The sequence below is a fragment of the Nerophis ophidion genome, linkage group LG08 (assembly GCF_033978795.1).
Source record: "Nerophis ophidion isolate RoL-2023_Sa linkage group LG08, RoL_Noph_v1.0, whole genome shotgun sequence".
Lineage (NCBI taxonomy): Eukaryota > Metazoa > Chordata > Actinopteri > Syngnathiformes > Syngnathidae > Nerophis > Nerophis ophidion.
In genome coordinates, this window is record NC_084618.1 from 27,066,512 (window position 1) to 27,079,920 (window position 13,409).

Sequence of the window (13,409 nt, forward strand, 5' to 3'; positions counted from 1 at the left end):
CGCTTGTACCCGTGATCTTATCCTTTCGGTCATGACCCAAAGCTCATGGCCATAGGTGAGGATGGGAACGTAGATCGACCGGTAAATTGAGAGCTTTGCCTTCCGGCTCAGCTCCTTTTTCACCACAACGGATCGATACAACGTCCGCAAAAATTAGAATAGTTAAAACAAAATACATTTCTAACACATGATTGGGACAAGTTTGGGGTGGGAGGGATAGTTATGGATAATAACACCATAACATTAAAACTATAAAACGTTAATACCATAAAAACTATGATAGACAAAAAATGTTGCAGCATGAAGATAACAAACATTTGAGAGAAGTTTGGAGCAATTTTGACATCGATGGGGGCGGGGGGGACAAAAATATTTTGTAGCACAAATGTTTAAAACAAGTTTCAGGGGGGCGGGTTTATGAATAATAACACATGAATAACATAAGGTGGCGACTTGTCCAGGGTGTACCCCGCCTTCCGCCCGACTGTAGCTGAGATAGGCGCCAGCGCCCCCCGCGACCCCAAAAGGGAATAAGCGGTAGAAAATGGATGGATGTAAACTTATTATCTAGGTTTGTGTTAATAGCCTAAAAATTTAAAAAATTCAGACAAATTCAAACTATAAACGGCAACACAAACCTGCACAAATGTAGCACAAACATTCAAAATAAGTCTGAGGAGATTTTGACAAGGTGGGGGGGAGGGGAGGTTCGATGGTTATGAATAATAACACGCTAACATAAAAACTATGTCATATAACATAACTGTAACAGTTAGACAAAAACATTGCAGCACAAACGATTGAGGCATGTTTGGGGAGATTTTGACACGGTGGATATGACGTTATTGACATAAAAAACTATAAAAGGTTAACATAAAAACTACAATAGACAAACAAAATGTTGGAGCACAACTATAATGTTTAGACAAAAAATTGCTGCACAACTTTAGCACAAATATTTGAGACAAGTTTGGGGATATTTTGACAGGGTGGTTATGAATAATACAACGATAACAACATAAAAATCCATCCATTAATCCATCCATCCATCCATCATCTTCCGCTTATCCGAGGTCGGGTCGCGGGGGCAGCAGCCTAAGCAGGGAAGCCCAGACTTCCCTCTCCCCAGCCACTTCGTCTAGCTCTTCCCGGAGGATCCCGAGGCGTTCCCAGGCCAGCCGGGAGACATAGTCTTCCCAACGTGTCCTGGGTCTTCCCCGTGGCCTCCTACCATTTGGACGTGCCCTAAACACCTCTCTAGGGAGGCGTTCGGGTGGCATCCTGACCAGATGCCCGAGCCACCTCATCTGGCTGCTCTCGATGTGGAGGAGCAGCGGCTTTACTTTGAGTTCCTCCCGGATGGCAGAGCTTCTCACCCTATCTCTAAGGGAGAGCCCCGCCACCCGGCGGAGGAAACTCATTTCGGCCGCTTGTACCCGTGATCTTATCCTTTCGGTCATGACCCAAAGCTCATGGCCATAGGTGAGGATGGGAACGTAGATCGACCGGTAAATTGAGAGCTTTGCCTTCCGGCTCAGCTCCTTCTTCACCACAACGGATCGATACAACGTCCGCAAAAATTAGAATAGTTAAAACAAAAGACATTTCTAACACATGATTGGGAAAAGTTTGGGGTGGGAGGGATAGTTATGGATAATAACACCATAACATTAAAACTTTAAAATGTTAATACCATAAAAACTATGATAGACAAAAAATGTTGCAGCATGAAGATAACAAACATTTGAGAGAAGTTTGGAGCAATTTTGACATCGATGGGAGTGGGGGGGACAAAAATATTTTGTAGCACAAATGTTTAAAACAAGTTTCAGGGGGGCTGGTTTATGAATAATAACACATGAATAACAAGGTGGCGACTTGTCCAGGGTGTACCCCGCCTCCCGCCCGACTATAGCTGAGATAGGCGCCAGCGCCCCCCGCGACCCCACTTATAATAGTTGGACAAAAACAGTTTGCAGCACAAATGCAGCGCAAACCTTTGAGACAATACTGGGGAGATATTGACAAGGTGGGGGTGACAACATTAAAACTAATTGTTAAATGTTTGCAGCACAAAGAACGTTGTTATTTTCCTTGACTTGACTCGGGCTGTGTGGACGTGTGCTGACCTGTGCACTTTGACCCCACAGGTGGGCTGGAGCACCACCAAGGACTACCACACCTTTGTGTGGGTGGAGCCATGTGGGGACCAGCAGCCAGTGAGCAGGAAGGCGTGTTTCAAAGGTGCAACGCGAACAACGTCAAGAGGCGAACGACCAAGCTACATGTCGTTTCGTTCCTCACTTGTGCTCCCCGTTTCCCAGATTACTACCTGCCCAAAGATGACGTGGACTTCTACCAGTTCTGCTACGTGGACAGCACGGGCCACGTGTGCGGCGCCAGCACGCCGTTCTGCTTCAAAACTCAGACGGAGCCAAGTGCAGAGTCCACGTTAGACAATGACCTCTGGGTTATCACCACACAGGTATCACAAATCTTGCATTAGAATTTACGCCAGGTGTGTTCAAAGGTCCCCAGACCGGGTTTTATTGGCCCGTCTACAACGAAAACTACAAAATACAGCAGAGAGAAGAAAATGCTGAAATGTTTAAACTCCTAAAGTGTTCCGATACAGCTTCTCATCCGATACCGATGTTGATCTGATACAATATCGGCACAAATCACACCTAAAAAATGTGTCTTTCATCATTGGATGGTGTAAAAAACACTAACCTATTCATTATTAACAGTTTGGAATGGACATATGCTGTCTTTAAGTTAAACTGGAGTGGTTCTTTTGTTTAGGGACATCCAGTGGTCACAATAATTCATGAAGTTAAGGTTCATGAGTTGCAGTAAATTGAGTGATGCGGACACGCTTGTTACTGGATACTTTCTAATACACTTCTGCCTTGGAGACTTTGTATGTGTTCGTAACACGCAACAAAAAATATTTAATACTTGTTTTTATTCACAAATGTGCTGTTTTACACTGCACTTTTCTTCAAGTATTAAAGGTGCACAAACTTCGATTGTTATTTCGATTTCTAAATAGATTTATAATTTTTGAAAATCTATTTTAAGAAAAAACTTTTTTTGGGGGGAATAAAAAAATGTTTTAAGATCATCAGAAAGGGCAACCATAAAGAGATTTTTCTAAACGGCAACCTGTCTTGAAAACGTTCAATTACTAGAATTATTACACCAAATAATACATAGCGAGAATCGGTTTGAATAGAGAATCAATTCTGAAATCGAATCGCCACCCCAGGAATCAGAATCATATCGAATTGTCTGGTGCCCAAAGATTCCAACCCCTGTCAATGATTATTATGTATGTCTAGCATGTGTGCTATTGTTTGCTTAGCTGTTGTGTAGCTGTCAGCTACACACACATGTAAAATGTCAATGAATGAAGGAGCGGGCGCTTCACATTAAATTTGACCAGAAATGTGTTCCTAGCCTCTTCTTGCTCCGTCACTGATGAGCATATGATAGCAAGTTTGCGCAGATATTCGCATTTTCCACCATGAAGCCCCAGTTTTAGTGCTGGCCTTGCAAACAGTCGTACCGGGATTACATATGCTAGGATTATATTTATCTTTTGAATTTGTTACATTTATTTTGCACTAAAATATTTGTTTTTGGAATTTTAAAATTACATTTGTTTTCAGTTTTTTATTTTTCTACTGCAAAATTAAAAAAAATTCTCCCATAAATTAGTTTTGGAACAAAAAATGCATTTTTTTTAGCCTTTTTACTGATCATATTAACTCTTCTTAGGTTCTTATTTTTTATTGTTATTATCATTATTATTCTCTCAATGTTATATTTTTATTCATTCATTCATTTATTTTTACTTGTGTTTTAAAATATGTATTATACTATTTTTTAGATGGTGTTAATTTTAGTTATTATGCAGTGGGGCCACCTCAAATGTTGTTTTTATTAATTCATTATATAAATATATTATATGGTCTATTATTTATATAAAAATGGGACTCATTGGCTCCCTGCATGGCACTCAGCATCAGGGGTTGGAATTAGAGGTTAAATCACCAAAAATGATTACCAGCCGCGCCCACCGCTGCTGCCCACTGCTCCTCACCTTCCAGGGGCTGAAAAAGGGGATGGGTCAAATGCAGAGGACAAAATTCACCACACCTAGTGTGTGTGTGACAATCATCGGTACTTTAACATTAATATTTAATTTTTCACTTATATTTTAAAATGTGTTAGACTATTTATTTTAGATGGTGTTAATTTTAGTTATTGTCCAGTGAGGCACCTCAAATGTTATGTTTTTATTAATTTATTTTTGCTTATATTTTAAAATATCTGTTTTACAATTTTTAGATGGTGTTCATTTTAGTTATCCAGTGGGGATGCCTTAAATGTTATGTTTTTATTAATTTATTAATTTGTTTTTACTCATATTTCAAAATGTGTTATACTATTTTTTAGATGGTGTTAAATGTAGTTATTATCCAGTGTGGGCGCCTCAAATGTTGTGTTTTCACTTACTATATTATTTACATTTTATTTTTTTACTTTAAAATATGTGTCATATAACTTTCAGATTGTGTTAATTTTAGTTATTATCCAGTGAGGGTGCCTCAAATGTTGTGATTTCACTTATTATTTATATTTAATTTTTACTTATATCCATCCATCCATCCATCATCTTCCGCTTATCCGAGGTCGGGTCGCGGGGGCAGCAGCCTAAGCAGGGAAGCCCAGACTTCCCTATCTCCAGCCACTTCGTCTAGATCTTCCCGGGGGATCCCGAGGCGTTCCCAGGCCAGCCGGGAGACATAGTCTTCCCAACGTGTCCTGGGTCTTCCCCGTGGCCTCCTACCAGCTGGACGTGCCCTAAACACATCCCTAGGGAGGCGTTCGGGTGGCATCCTGACCAGATGCCCGAACCACTTCATCTGGCTCCTCTCGATGTGGAGGAGCAGCGGCTTTACGTTGAGCTCCTCCCGGATGGCAGAGCTTCTCACCCTATCTCTAAGGGAGAGCCCCGCCACCCGGCGGAGGAAACTCATTTCAGCCGCTTGTACCCGTGATCTTATCCTTTCGGCCATGACCCAAAGCTCATGACCATAGGTGAGGATGGGAACGTAGATCGACCGGTAAATTGAGAGCTTTGCCTTCCGGCTCAGCTCCTTCTTCACCACAACGGATCGATACAACGTCCGCATTACTGAAGACGCCGCACCGATCCGCCTGTCGATCTCACGATCCACTCTTCCCCCACTCGTGAACAAGACTCCTAGGTATTGGAACTCCTCCACTTGGGGCAGGGTCTCCTCCCCAACCCGGAGATGGCACTCCACCCTTTTCCGGGCGAGAACCATGGACTCGGACTTGGAGGTGCTGATTCTCATTCCGGTCGCTTCACACTCGGCTGCGAACCGATCCAGTGAGAGCTGAAGATCCCGGCCAGATGAAGCCATCAGGACTACATCATACAGCCCTTTGAGACACTAGTGATTTAGGGCTATATAAGTAAACATTGATTGATTGATTGATTGATCTGCAAAAAGCAGAGACCTAATCCCGTGGCCACCAAACCGGAACCCCTCAACGCCTTGGCTGCGCCTAGAAATTCTGTCCATAAAAGTTATGAACAGAATCGGTGACAAAGGACAGCCTTGGCGGAGTCCAACCCTCACTGGAAACGTGTCCGACTTACTGCCAGCAATGCGGACCAAGCTCTGACACTGATCATACAGGGAGCGGACTGCCACAATAAGACAGTCCGATACCCCATACTCTCTGAGCACTCCCCACAGGACTTCCCGAGGGACACGGTCGAATGCCTTCTCCAAGTCCACAAAGCACATGTAGACTGGTTGGGCAAACTCCCATGCACCCTCAAGAACCCTGCCGAGAGTATAGAGCTGGTCCACAGTTCCACGACCAGGACGAAAACCACACTGTTCCTCCTGAATCCGAGGTTCGACTATCCGGCGAAGCCTCCTCTCCAGTACACCTGAATAAACCTTACCGGGAAGGCTGAGGAGTGTGATCCCACGATAGTTGGAACACACCCTCCGGTCCCCCTTCTTAAAGAGAGGGACCACCACCCCGGTCTGCCAATCCAGAGGTACCGCCCCCGATGTCCACGCGATGCTGCAGAGTCTTGTCAACCAAGACAGCCCCACAGCATCCAGAGCCTTAAGGAACTCCGGGCGGATCTCATCCACCCCCGGGGCCTTGCCGCCGAGGAGCTTTTTAACTACCTCAGCGACCTCAGCCCCAGAAATAGGAGAGTCCACTACAGATTCCCCAGGCACCGCTTCCTCAAAGATTGGGATTGAGGAGGTCTTGAGGTATTCTACTACAGATTCCCCAGGCACCGCTTCCTCAAAGATTGGGATTGAGGAGGTCTTGAGGTATTCCCTCCACCGATCCACAACATCCGCAGTCGAAGTCAGCAGAACACCATCCGCACCATACACGGTGTTGATAGTGCACTGCTTCCCCTTCCTGAGGCGCCGTATGGTGGTCCAGAATCGCTTCGAAGCCGTCCGGAAGTCGTTTTCCATGGCTTCCCCGAACTCTTCCCATGTCCGAGTTTTTGCCTCCGCGACCGCTAAAGCTGCACACCGCTTGGCCCGTCGGTACCCGTCCACTGCCTCCGGAGTCCTATGAGCCAAAAGAACCCGATAGGACTCCTTCTTCAGCTTGACGGCATCCCTCACTGCTGGTGTCCACCAACGGGTTCTGGGATTACCGCCACGACAGGCACCAACAACCTTGCGGCCACAGCTCCAATTAGCCGCCTCGACAATAGAGGTTCGGAACATGGTCCACTTGGACTCAATGTCCCGCACCTCCCTCGTGACATGTTCAAAGTTCTCCCGGAGGTGTGAATTGAAACTCTCTCTGACAGGAGACTCTGCCAGACGTTCCCAGCAGACCCTCACAATGCGCTTGGGCCTGCCAGGTCTGTCCGGCATCCTCTCCCACCATCGCAGCCAACTCACCACCAGGTGGTGATCGGTAGAAAGCTCCGCCCCTCTCTTCACCCGAGTGTCCAAAACATAAGGCCGCAAATCCGATGACACAACTACAAAGTCGATCATGGAACTGCGGCCTACGGTGTCCTGGTGCCAAGTGCACATATGGACACCCTTATGTTTGAACATGGTGTTTGTTATGGACAATCTGTGACGAGCACAAAAGTCCAATAACAAAACACCACTCGGGTTTAGATCCGGGCGACCATTCTTCCCAATCACGCCTCTCCAGGTTTCACTGTCGTTGCCAACATGAGCGTTGAAGTCTCCCTGTAGGACAAGGGAATCACCCGGAGGAGCACTTTCCAGTACTCCCTCGAGTGTACCCAAAAAGGGTGGGTATTCTGAACTGCTGTTTGGTGCGTAAGCACAAACAACAGTCAGGACCCGTCCCCCCACCCGAAGGCGAAGGGAAGCTACCCTCTCGTCCACTGGGTTGAACTCAAACGTGCAGGCTTTGAGCCGGGGGGCAACGAGAATTGCCACCCCAGCCCGTCGCCTCTCACTGCCGGCAACGCCAGAGTGGAAGAGGGTCCAGTCCCTCTCGAGAGAACTGGTTCCGGAGCCCTTGCTGTGCGTCGAGGTGAGTCCGACTATATCCAGCCGGAACTTCTCTACCTCGCGCACTAGCTCAGGCTCCTTCCCCCCCAGTGAGGTGACGTTCCACGTCCCAAGAGCTAGCTTCTGTAGCCGAGGGTCGGACCGCCAAGTGCCCTGCCTTCGGCTTCCGCCCAGCTCACAATGCACCCGACCTCTATGGCCCCTGCTATGAGTGGTGAGCCCATTGGAGGGATGACCCACGTTGCCTCTTCGGGCTGTGCCCTGCCGGGCCCCATGGGGACAGGCCCGACCACCAGGCGCTCGCCATCGTGCCCCAACTCCGGGCCTGGCTCCAGAGCGGGGCCCCGGTGACCCACGTCCGGGCGAGGGAAATCTGGGTTCATTTTGTTGTAATTCCATAGAAGTCTTTGGCTGGTCCGATGGCAGTGAAGTCTCATTGAATTGCTACAGTGAATTTTACTTATATTTTAAAATATATATTATACTATTTTTAGATGGTGTTAACTTTAGTTATTACCCAGAGATGTCTCAAATGTTTTTATAAAAATTATTTTAACTTATATTTTAAAATGTTTTACTATTTTTTAGATGGCGTTAATTTTAGTTTACATCCAGTGGGGACGTCTCAAATGTTGTTGTTTTTCTTTAATTACTTTATTTTAACTTTTATTTTGAAATTTAATATACTATTTTTAGATGTTGTAAAATGTAGATATTACCCAGTTGAGATGGGGTTTTTTTGGTGTAAGACACTTTATTGCCACTTGGCTCTGCATGAAAAGTGCCATATGAATTAAGTCTGATTTATCAAATTGATTAAAATATTGAAAACATTTCACAAAAATTAAAAAAAGGATGCCCCAATTGAGCGATGACTCCTGGTGCAAACAATAGGAGTGCACAAAAAAGTCGATTCACACCTGAATCAATTCATAAATTTGAAAATAAATTTAAAAAAAAAAAGAACATTTGTATTTTTTATAGGAATCAGTTTTAAAATGTTGGCCGATCTCCAAGAAACCAGAAGGAACTCTTTCTAACCTGTTTTGAAAAAGTTTCATTAGAATTATTTCACCAACTAATACAATGCGAGAATCTGTTTGAGTCGAGAATCGGTTTGAGTCGAGAATCGGTTTGAGTCGAGGATCGCGTTGAGTCGGGGATCGCGTTGAGTCGGGGATCGCGTTGAGTCGGGGATCGCGTTGAGTCGGGGATCGCGTTGATTCGGGGATCGCGTTGATTCGGGGATCGCGTTGAGTCGGGGATCGCGTTGAGTCGGGGATCGCGTTGAGTCGGGGATCGCGTTGAGTCGGGGATCGCGTTGAGTCGGGGATCGCGTTGAGTCGGGGATCGCGTTGAGTCGGGGATCGCGTTGAGTCGGGGATCGCGTTGAGTCGGGGATCGCGTTGAGTCGGGGATCGCGTTGAGTCGAGGATCGCGTTGAGTCGAGGATCGCGTTGAGTCGAGGATCGCGTTGAGTCGAGGATCGCGTTGAGTCGAGGATCGCGTTGAGTGGAGATTAGCGTTGAGTGGAGATTAGCGTTGAGTGGAGATTAGCGTTGAGTGGAGATTAGCGTTGAGTGGAGATTAGCGTTGAGTGGAGATTAGCGTTGAGTGGAGAAGAGCGTTGAGTGGAGAAGAGCGTTGAGTGGAGAAGAGCGTTGAGTGGAGAAGAGCGTTGAGTGGAGAAGAGCGTTGAGTGGAGAAGAGCGTTGAGTGGAGAAGAGCGTTGAGTGGAGAAGAGCGTTGAGTGGAGAATCGCGTTGAGTGGAGAATCGCGTTGAGTGGAGAATCGCGTTGAGTGGAGAATCGCGTTGAGTGGAGAATCGCTTCGAGTCGATAGTCGCTTCGAGTCGATAGTCGCTTCGAGTCGATAGTCGCTTCGAGTCGATAGTCGCTTCGAGTCGATAGTCGCTTCGAGTCGATAGTCGCTTCGAGTCGATAGTCGCTTCGAGTCGATAGTCGCTCCGAGTCGAGAGTCGTTTCGAGTTGAGGATCGCGTGGAATCGAGGATCGCTTCGAGTCGAGGATCGCTTCGAGTCGAGGATCGCTTTGAGTCGAGAATCGCGTTGACTCAAGAATCGTCACCCCAGGAACGGGAATCAAATGTAATCGTTAGGTGCCCAAGGGTTCACACCCCGAGTAAACAATACTTAAAAAAGCGATTAAGATCCAAGAGGTTCTGAGTGTGGCTTTGGATCAGAAGGTTCCGTATTGAAAGTCTGGAGGGCTTATGCTTGATGTTGCGCAGCACCAAGTGGACGAGAGCGTTCGAGAGAAGGCGGCTCTGAAGGAGGCGGCAGATCGCATCAGAGAGAAAAACGAAGAGATGCAGAAAGATCTGCAGGACGAAAGGCGGCAAGTCGGCGTCTTGGAGGTCTGTCGTAGTTTTCCTTTGCACGCTGGCAACAGTTGTGTGACGCTTGACTCTGTGGGCTCCACAGGAGCAGAAGAAACAGCACAGCCAGGAGAAGTCTGAGCTGGAGAGAGAACTTTCAGAGATGAAGGCTCAGAATCAACGATTAGAAAACACGGTGCAGCAGCAAAAGCAAGAAATGGACAGCTTGAAGGTATGGATATTTAGTTGTTGTTCCTTCTCACGTGGGGCTCGGGTAGCGAACGCTCAGTCTTCTTCTCCTGTCCAACAGCAGGAGATGCTGGCCCAGATGACAAGTCAAATGCAGATCCAGGAGAAGCATGCTGGGAGCACACCGGGCTGCGATGATGAAGGCGGCGGCGGCGAGGGTGATGACGGTCGTTTAGGACAAACCGAGGTAGCGTGTCCAAGGAAAGCCCCTGTTTTTGTAAACATAGCCTGCATCAGAAATTTCAGCAGAACCTCCTTTGTGGTTTCCAGCTGGAGCTGAGAGAAGCTCAGGCTGCCATCGCAGAGAAGGAAGTCTTGATGGAGGAGAAGGAGCATCTGATGTTGACTATCAGACATCAAAACGACATGCTGACTCAAGAGAACCAAGTACGTCAAGATAAGCTCCTCACCCTTATGTCACAGAGAGGACAAATCAATTTTCCATAAACTCCATGTTTTTGTTGCAGACATTTCAAACATTTAAAATCAATCTGTTTTTATCCTCTTGCTCTGGCACAGTGTTTGCCCCTAGAAACTTCCGCAGCTTCCGCCCTCTCCCTTATTTCCTTAGCACATGAGACAAACTCCAGGCCTGGGGGAAAGATCTGGCCTGCCATATCATTTCATGTGTCCCGACACTTTATATGACGAGTTCTGTCATGTCATATAATGTGGTGTTCTACATAGGGGTGTAACGGTACATGTATTTTTATTGAACCGTTTCCGTAAGGGGGTTTCAGTTCGGTGCGGAGGTGTACTGAATGAGTTTCCAGACGGACATATTAAGTAGCGTAAACAATACTCAAAATGCCAGACAATTGAGGCATTAAAGAAACTGCCCTGACAGCCCCGCAAAAGACGACATGTCCGGTGAAAAGAGGACGTAAGGTCAGTCTATCCTAGCTCAGTAGCTGTTAGCACCGGACATGTCCTCTTTTGCTAGCATGCTAGCAGCGACCGGGCTAGGATAGACTGACCTTACGTCCTCTTTTCACCCGACATGTCCTCTTTTGCGGGGCTGTCCGGGCAGAGTTTCTTAAATGCCTCAAATGTTCGGCATTTTGAGTTATGGTTGCGTGTATTAACAATGTACGTTCAGGGTTAAAGGGGAACATTATCACCAGACCTATGTAAGCGTCAATATATACCTTGATGGTGCAGAAAAAAGACCATATATTTTTTTTAACCGATTTCCGAATTCTAAATGGGTGAATTTTGGCGAATTAAATGCCTTTCTGTTAATCGCTCTGTGGCGATGACGTCAGAATGTGACGTCACCGAGGTAATAAAGCTGCCATTTACATTTTCAACACATTGCAAACACCGGGTCTCAGCTCTGTTATTTTCCGTTTTTTCGACTATTTTTTGGAGACATCATGCCTCGTCGGTGTGTTGTCGGAGGGTGTAACAACACTAACAGGGAGGGATTCAAGTTGCACCACTGGCCCGAGGATGCGAAAGTGTCCGCCGCCAGACCCCCCCTGAATGTGCTGGAGTGTCTCCACATTTTACCGGCGATGACAGACATGGCACAGAGATGTATGGATAACCTGCAGATGCATTTGCAACGATAAAGTCAACAAAATCACAAAGGTGAGTTTTGTTGATGTTGACTTATGTGCTAATCAGACATATTTGGTTGCGGCGTGACTGCCAGCTAATCAATGCTAACATGCTATGCTAATCAATGCTAACATGCTATTTACCGGCGGTGCTAATGCATACATGGTACAGAGATGTATGGATAATCTGCAGATGCATCTGCAACGATAAAGTCAACGAAATCACAAAGGTGAGTTTTGTTGATGCTGACTGCCAGCTAATCGATGCTAACATGCTATTTACCGGCGGTGCTAAAGCAGACATGGCACAGAGATGTATGGATAACCTGCAGATGCATTTGCAACTATATTACGTTTCCTTCCACCCACATTTAATGCGAAAAAAACACTTTCCAATCGTAGGATTTAAGTTGCTCCAGTGTCACAAGATGCGAAAGTCCTGATCGTTTGGTCCGCACATATTACCGGCGATGCTAACGCAGCTATTCGGCCATGCTATGGCTATGAATAGCGTCAATAGCTATTCGCTCAATAACTTCGGTTTCTTCTTCAATACTTTCATACTCCAACCATTCGTTTCAATACATGCGTAACCTGTTGAAACACTTAAGCCGCTGAAATCCGAGTCTGAATCCGAGCTAATGTCGCTATATCTTGCTGTGCTATTCGCCATTGTTTGTTTGTATTGGCAGCACTGTATGACGTCACAGGAAAATGAACAGTGTCTTCGCAGAGAGCGAAAAAAAGGCACTTTAAAGCTTTTTTTAGGGATATTCCGGGACCGGTAAAATTTTGAAAAAAACTTCAAAAAATACAACAAGCCACTGGGAACTGATTTTTATTGTTTTTAACCCTTTTGAAATTGTGATAATGTTCCCCTTTAAGAAGGGGTTCAAAACAAAACACATTGTTCGCGCAACAGCAGCATTCGTGAGGGAGGGGCAGAGAGCGAGAGAGTTATGATAAACGCGCATGCGTCTCTAGGCTTTGCTTTTTATCCATTTGATTTATCAGATTACATTTTTATTATGTATCGCAGGGGTGTCAAAAGTGTGCCCCGGAGGCCATTTGCGGCCCACAGCTAATGTTTTAAAGGCCCACGGAACATTCTAAAAATACTATTAAAATAAACAAAAACATAACAAAAGTGAAATAAAAAATCTTGAAGGTTAAATGTAATTTAGAAAAAGTTGCAATATTGACTAATAAAACAAAGCTGTTTTTTTTTTCTTTCAAACTGTCATTGCTCAAAACATAATATTGAATAAAAATCAATGTTGTTATGAATTATTAACTTATCCAAGGTTCTCAATACTTCACATCAAATATTCCACTAAGAAAAATATTTGTGGTGGAAGATTTTGCAAATTTGGTAAATAAATAACCCAAAAAATTATATTTTGTTGTTTCCTTACTGTACCGAAAATGAACCAAAACGTGACCTATAAACCGAGGTACATACCGAACCGAAATTTTTGTGTACCGTTACACCCCTAGTTCTACATCATTTAATGTAGTCCGTCACGGTATTGTTTTAAGTTTCCTTTCCATGTTGTATATTGTGGTTCCGCACGTCATTTAAGGTGGGCAGTCAAATCATTGATGTGGTCTGTCAACTCATTATTGTGGTCTGGCATATCATTTCATGGGGCCCGCCATGTTATATGACTT

At 45.5% G+C, this 13,409-nt stretch overlaps 1 protein-coding gene across 3 annotated transcripts in view; it reads left to right on the forward strand.

The window, feature by feature from the left end:
• calcoco2 (calcium binding and coiled-coil domain 2) overlaps window positions 1-13,409 on the forward strand; it is a 28,720-nt gene that overhangs the window by 2,813 nt on the left and 12,498 nt on the right. For 2 of the 3 annotated variants that reach the window (XM_061908146.1, XM_061908148.1), the window contains exons 3-8: window positions 2,151-2,244; window positions 2,325-2,485; window positions 9,841-9,966; window positions 10,034-10,159; window positions 10,238-10,363; window positions 10,447-10,563. In XM_061908146.1, coding sequence (XP_061764130.1) covers window positions 2,151-2,244; window positions 2,325-2,485; window positions 9,841-9,966; window positions 10,034-10,159; window positions 10,238-10,363; window positions 10,447-10,563 — 750 coding nt within the window. The remainder of the gene's footprint in view (window positions 1-2,150; window positions 2,245-2,324; window positions 2,486-9,840; window positions 9,967-10,033; window positions 10,160-10,237; window positions 10,364-10,446; window positions 10,564-13,409) is intronic. The other variant, XM_061908147.1, reaches the window with a different exon arrangement.